This window comes from Chiloscyllium punctatum, chromosome 32 (assembly GCF_047496795.1).
Source record: "Chiloscyllium punctatum isolate Juve2018m chromosome 32, sChiPun1.3, whole genome shotgun sequence".
Lineage (NCBI taxonomy): Eukaryota > Metazoa > Chordata > Chondrichthyes > Orectolobiformes > Hemiscylliidae > Chiloscyllium > Chiloscyllium punctatum.
Window position 1 is genome coordinate 55,548,486 of NC_092770.1, and position 7,191 is coordinate 55,555,676.

The 7,191-nt window shown below is 47.5% G+C and overlaps 1 protein-coding gene across 4 annotated transcripts in view; it reads left to right on the forward strand.

Annotated features, from left to right (window-relative positions):
• Positions 1-6,949, forward strand: part of LOC140458189 (transmembrane protein 17B-like) — a 31,999-nt gene extending 25,050 nt beyond the window's left edge. Inside the window, exons 1-4 of one of the 4 annotated variants that reach the window (XM_072552421.1) lie at positions 1,120-1,356; positions 2,593-2,696; positions 3,471-3,584; positions 3,883-6,949. In XM_072552421.1, the coding sequence (XP_072408522.1) occupies positions 1,236-1,356; positions 2,593-2,696; positions 3,471-3,584; positions 3,883-4,278 (735 nt within the window). In that variant the 5' untranslated portion in view covers positions 1,120-1,235 and the 3' untranslated portion in view covers positions 4,279-6,949. Of the gene's footprint in view, positions 1-1,117; positions 1,357-2,592; positions 2,697-3,470; positions 3,585-3,882 lie in introns of those variants that run through there. The other 3 variants (XM_072552425.1, XM_072552423.1, XM_072552422.1) reach the window with 3 other exon arrangements.
• Positions 6,950-7,191: the final 242 nt, after the last annotated feature.

A 7,191-nucleotide genomic window follows, 5' to 3' on the forward strand; every position in this document is an offset into this window, starting at 1 on the left:
TGGCTTGCTGCACTGTCAAACTCAAAGCTCAGCGCAAACTGGAAGAACAGCATCTCATTTTCCGCTTGGGGACCCTGCAGCCCTCCAGACTCAATATTGAGTTGATAATTTTAGGGTCTGAAATCTCCCATATCTTAGCCCCCTACCCCACACACACCACGCCCTGTTACCACATAGTCTGCTATTACACACTACCTATTGTTAGCCACTAACAGTCTCCATTAACAGGTGTTCACCCTCCCAGCCAGCTCATTTTCCACTCCTTTGTCCAACTGTTCTTCTCTTTCTTTGGGCTCTATCCCCATCTATCTTATAAGCCTTACTCCCTTCCCCAGCCTATCATCTACATATAACCAACATTTGCTGCCATCAGTTCTGACGGTCACTGCACCCAAGACATTAACTTTGATTTCCTTTCGAAGGTGCTGCCAGACCTGCTGAGTTTTTCCAGCAACATCTGATTTACAGCATTCGCAGTTCTTCCATTTTTTTTACAGGTAGTGGAATACCCCTTTTCAATAACTGCCCTTTTCAGACACTAAAAGCAACACTGGCCAACTGAACAGCAGGCTGGGAATTGAATGAGGCTGGACAGATTGATACCCAAACCAGTTAAATTGAAAAGCTGAAAGAACTGCAAATGCTGGAAATCAGAAACAAAAGCAGAAATCACTGGAAAAGCTCAGGAGGTCTGGCTGCATCAGTGAGAGAAATCAGTTTCATTTTATTTCAAAAATGTACTTTATTCATAGAAGTATATTTATTTACATACACAGTGACTGAAGCAATTTGGTTCAATCCAGGAGCATATGAACAAACAAACATTGAAAATTAACTCTCCCCACCAAACATACCAAAGACATCTCTTATTTGTACAGGATTACATTTCCATACATTTGAGACACCAGGGGTGCCAAATAACTGGACAACCCCCATTTAACTTTAGCAGAGAGACCTTAGAGAGTCTTCTCTTTATAAACTCTGACTGACGTGTCACTGCTGGATGATTCCTGCCACGTGTCTAACCTTTGACTCCAAACGCAGCAGCTTGCCTGTATCAAAGATGGCACCGTCCGCAATAGCATCCGCGCGGCAACATCGCCATCTTTGATAATCCGCGCAGCAACATCGCCATCTTTGATACAGGCAGTTCGATCAACGGTCGTCCGTTCCATCTGTTCACCCCCCGACCTCCCCCCCATCACAGCCCCCGGGAGGTGGAGCCGGTCCCGGGGATGGAGGGCAGCCCCCTCCCGGAGCCGCTCCGCCGAAAGCTCAGTCACTTCAGTCAGAGCGTCTTCAGCAGCAACAACAACAACAACCCGAGCGAGCGGAGACAGGCGGCCTGCCCGATCGGTAACACCGGGGGCGGGGGGGAGCTCAGTGACCGCCTGGTAGAAGGGGTTTGGGATGGTTACAACTACTGACAGTGATCACTAACCCGGTTAACATCGCTAACTACTGAGGGTAATCACCAACCCGGTTAATGTCCTTAACCACCGACAGTAATCACTAACCCGGTTAATATCCCTAGCCATTGACGGTTATAACTAACCCTGTAAACAGCTCTAACCACTGATGCTAATGACAAACCTAGTTAACATCACTAACCACCCACGGTAATCGCGCACCCGGTTAATATCCCAAACCACCGACAGTAATTACTAACCTGGTTAACATCCCTAACCACTGACAGTAATCGCGAACCTGGTTAATGTCCCTAACCACTGGTAGTAATCACTAACCTGGTTAACAACCCTCATCACCGACAATAAACACTAACCCGGTTAACATCCCTAACTGCTGACTGTCATCACTAAACCAGATAATGTCCCTAACCACCGACAATAATCATTGACTCGCTAACATCCCTAGCCATTAACGGTAATAACTAACCCTGTTAACAGCTCTAACCACCGACGGTAATCACAAACCCGGTTAACATCCCTAACCACTGAAGTAATCACAAACCCAGTTAATGTCCTTAATGACTGACAGTAATCACTTAGCTGGTTAACAACCCTCACCACTGACTATGATCACAAACCCGGTTAACATCCCTAACCACCGACAGTAAATACTAACCCGGTTAACATCCCTAACTGCTGCCAGTAATCACTAACCCAGTTAACATCCCTAACCACCGACAGTAATCACTAACCCGGTTAATATCCCTAGCCATTGACGGTTATAACTAACCCTGTAAACAGCTCTAACCACTGATGCTAATGACAAACCCAGTTAACATCACTAACCACCCGCGGTAATCGTGAACTCGGTTAACATTCCTAACCACCGACAGTATTCACAAATCTGGTTAACATCCCTAACCACTGAGTGTAATCACAAACTCGGTTAACATCCCTAACCACTAACAGTGATCACAAACCCGGTTAACATCCCTAACCACTGAGGGTAATCACTAACCTGGTTAACATCCCTAACTACTGATAGTGATCACAATCCCAGTTAACATCGCTAACCACTGACAGTAATCACTAACCTAGTTAACATCCCTAACCACTGATGGTAATGACAAACCCAGACTCTCCTTCATTCTGTCTCTCATTCCCGGTCTCTGTCTCTCTCTAGGGCGGGAGAGTGCGACCAGTCTACCTCTACAGATTTGCCTCTACTTTAACCTCTATTTCTTCCCATTCTGGTGGGTGTGTGAAGTCATCATATTGGAGCTGAAGGTAGGATTGGGGACAATTAGGAGTGATGGGAGGGAAGGAGCCTGATTGTCCTGGAGTGATGGCAAGGCCAATGGGCTAGACATCAGAAGGGCCAGTGGAGCAGCATAATGAGGATTAGTATCCAGTGATGGGATATTAAAACGGGGGTGTTTGTGAGAGTTCAGGGAATGTTGGCATTGCATCTAACGATTGTTATCTCTGTTTCTACCTCAAACTCTGTCTCTGACTTTGTCTCTGCCTCTCTGAATCTTGCCCTCTGTCTTTCCCCAACTCCCTTCCCTCCATCTCCTTGCATCTTTCTCCCCTTCTGTGCCTCCCTGTCTCTCGGCTCTCCCCCCCTCTCTCTCTCCTCACTTCCCACCCTCCCTCTCCTCACCCATCCCTCTCTGCAACTCTCCCTCTAATCCCCCCTTCATCCTGTCCTTTTCCCTCCTCCATCAATGCATTGCTTCCTCTCTGCTCCCCCACCCCCCACCACACACTCTCTCTCTCTCTCTCTCTCGGTCTGTCTTGTCTCTCGCTCTGTCTGTCTCCCCATCTCTCTCCATCTCTACCCCTAACCTCTCTGTCTGTATCTCTCTCGGTCTGTCTCTCCCTCTCTCTTGTTCTCTCTCTCTCTCTCTGTCTCCTGCTCTGTGTGTCTCTCTGTCTCCCTCTCTATGCATGCTCTTTCTCTGTCTCTGTGTCTTTTGTTCTGTGACCCTCTGTTCCTTTCTCCCTCTGTCTCTGTCTCTCTCTCTCTCTCTCTCTCTCCCCCCCCACCCCCTAACCCAGTACCAAGTGCTGAGCACCTACTACCGCATTGTGCTCTGTGTCCTGCTCATCCTCATTTCCCTGGTTGAAGTGATCCGTCTTTACCTGGGCTACATCGGCAACCTCCAGGAAAAGGTCAGCAGGGTGTGGAATAGGAGGGATGGAGGGGAATGGGATGGGGGAATGGATATGGGGGAGGGGACTGGGTGAGAATGAGGATGGAGGAGGGGGTGGAAGAAGGGGACAGGAAGGGATAGGGTTTGGGTAATGGGATGGGGTATTATGGGGGGGGAATGAGGCTTCAGGATGGGGGTTGAGTACCTGGAGCCTGCAGCAGGCAGTTGGGACTGGCCATTCTGTGATTGCTGTACCTGAGTTTCTCTTGTTTTCTCCCCCCTCCCCATTCCATCTCCCCCTCCCTGTTCCCATGCAGGTACCCGAGTTGGCTGGTTTCTGGTTGCTGAGCTTGCTGCTGCAGATCCCCATGACGCTGTTCGATTGCTGTAACCCACGGTTCATGGTGCTGCCCCTGGAGTATGGTGTGAATCTGGTCTTTATTGCTTTCCTGCTCATTGAAACCGTGCTCACCTTCAGCAGCCTCCGCCGTATGGTCCACCAGCTGGAGATCCGCTTTCACATTACCCACTTCCACAGCCTGGAGGGTCGCAGGGACAGCTTGACCCCACCATCACCACCAAGCCACATCTCGGGCACTACTCCCAACGTCAGGCACAATCTCCCCACCTTCCAACCCCAGCATGGCACAGCCAGCACCCAGATCCACAGCTTGACTGCTCAAGGTGGCATGGACTGGGGCACCACAGCCTGATGGGCACCAGGACAGCCATTACCAGTGTCCAGATCGTGACATAAGACAGTGCATGGGGATACAAGGGGGAACACTATCAGGGTGTGCCCACATTGGTCAGCCCCAACCGCCCACCAGTCTCTGGGAAAACAATGTTCTCTGTATAGTTTGGTTTGTCGCTGATGATGAGTGACTGCTATCTATTAATGATCACATCATCCTGCCCTTATCTAGAGACATCCTTTTACCATCCAGTGCCTCCAACTGTTTGAGAACACAGAAGAGCACTATCAGTTCTGAACTGATGCCACAACAACAATGCCATCGTGACCACATTGAATTTATTTTTCCCAGGCGCTGTTGGTTATGGGTGAGATAATTGCTAGGGCATCAGGACAAATTCTCCCTCGCCTTTGACTAAAACCTCCGTCCTCCATCCTCCATGCCTGTTGCTGGTGGATTTGGGAAGTTTGTGGTCACAACTTTATTCACTTAGAATACAGAGTTTATTCACTTCATCAAGAAATTTCTCTCACATCCCACTGTCTCACCTCTCTTCCCATCTCCATCTCTTCCTCCCTCTCTAACTCTTCCCTTCTCTTTCTGCCTTCTGATGCTGTATCTTTCTCTCCCTGTCTGTCTGTCTCTTCCATTCTCTCTCCTCTCTCTCCCCACTCTCTCTCCCTCTCCCCTCTCTGTTACCTCTCTCCCACCCACCTCCCATTGACAGTACGTTGGAGGCTGGCCCTCTAGGCACTGTTAGTCACCTATTGGAACCCTTTTGCAATGAGCACGGGCAGATGCTCACGATGCGAGTATGATGCCCACCTTAACTGAGGGGTTGTTTGCCGTTCTTTCCAAGAAAGCAAACTGCTTCTTTTCCCAAACAATGCACTAAGAAAAGGGAGCATGTGACACCAGAGAAATTGTTGATAGTCGTCAATGGGACCTCTCGACCTCTGTGATGCTTCCCTTTTGTTTTCATTCACACACACACAGAGGAAGAGAGGGAGGGAGAGTGAGGAATTGGATGAGAGTGTGTGTGAGAGAGGAGAGAGTGAGAATGTGAGGGGGGGGCGTGTATGTGTGTGTGTCGGTGTTTATGTGTGTGTGGGCGTCTGTCTGTGTGTCTGTGTGTATCTATGTGTGTCTGTATATTTGCGTGTCCATGTGGACGTGTATCTGTGTGTGTCGAGAATGTCGTTCTGCAAATGCACAGCAGGTCAGGCAGCATCATAGGAGCAGGAGAATCAACGTTTCGGGCATAAGCCCTTCATCAGGAATGTCTGTGACCGTGTATGTCTGTGTAATTGCGTGTGTGTCTGTATGTGTGCACACACGGCGGGGTGGGGGGGTGATGTCTGTGTGTGTGTGAGAAATGTGGAGAGTTAATTGTTGCTGCATTTGCATTTAAATGCATCCTGATGCTCCTCAGTAAATATTAGGAAATTTAGTTATAAACAGAGCCCAATTTCCAACAGTGCCCACTTTGAGATGGGAATATCCTAACTAATCCGTAACTGACCTATATACTTCAGAAGGGCACATTTAGGGTGGCACAGTGGTTAGCACTGCTGCCTCACAGCGCCAGAGACCCGGGTTCAATTCCCGCCTCAGGCGACTGACTGTGTGGAGTTTGCACATTCTCGCCGTGTGTGGCCCGGGTTTCCTCCGGTGCTCCAGTTTCCTCCCACAGTCCAAAAACGTGCAGGTTAGGTGAATTGGCCATGCTAAATTGCCCGTGGTGTTAGGGGAATGGGTCTGGGTGGGTTGCGCTTCGGTGGGTCGGTGTGCAATCGTTGGGCCGAAGGGCCTGTTTCCACACTTTAAGTAATCTAATCAAATTTCATTCCCTAATTTCTTGCTTCGATAGAGTCAAACAGCATGGAAACAGACCGTTCAGTCCAACCTGTCTGTGTCAACCAGATATCCTGAACTGAAGTAGTTTCAAATACCTGCCCTCCGAATCCCTCTAAATCCTTCCTCTCATGTACCCACCCGGATGCCTTTTAAATGCTGTAATTGTACCAGCCTCCACCACTTCCTTTGGAAGCTCATTCTATTACAACTCCACCCTCACTGTGAACAAGTTGCTCCTTCAGTCCCTTTGATATGCCTCCCCTTTCACCTTAAACTTATGCCCTCTAGTTCTGGACTCCCTATTTTTGGGAAAAAGACCCTGCCTATTCATCTTATCGATACCCTTTACAGTTTTATAAACCTCATGTAATGAAGCCACTAAAGCAGTTAGTATCAACCTACAAAACATAAAGATAACATTCCCGAGCTTGGGACCTGATTAACGTTGTGTACCAGCTCGTACTGAGAACGCTCTCTGAACTTTTGAATTCCCTTCCACATCTTTGACCTGCTGGATTATTTTAATCAGATGTTAAAAAAATGAACAAATTTAGAACTATCCAAAATGCTGACTTGTTGAAAGTCTTGCAATGTGGCCTTTGTGTGATAAAAATATTTAAAAAGCTGTCGGCAAAAAGGATCAACTCTCTGCTGGTCTGAGATGGAGGGGATTCTGAATCACGAGGCGACTTCATATTGTCATTTTACTGACTGTTTTCGGGAACTGAAACTTTCAAACTGACTTTTACATTTTTATCACTTAAAAATGTTTTTTATACTTTATTTTCACAGCCGCTTTTCAAAAAATAAACAATTCGAGGCATATGGACAAGGTATTTCTCGTATCATTTGTGCTTACCCTTTTTCCCCCTTTAAAGAATTACTGAATTTTGAATTGGAATGGAATGTCAGTCAAACTTTGTACGTTTGCGAGCAAGCTTTTTACAGCACAGGTTTCTGTTTGAAAATAAAGTTGGAAAGTGAAGTTCACACCAATTCCAAACTTTTCTCTAAACCTTCAACTTCTTTCTCAGATCAATTTTCGAATGTTTTGATGTTTACGAACACCCTCGT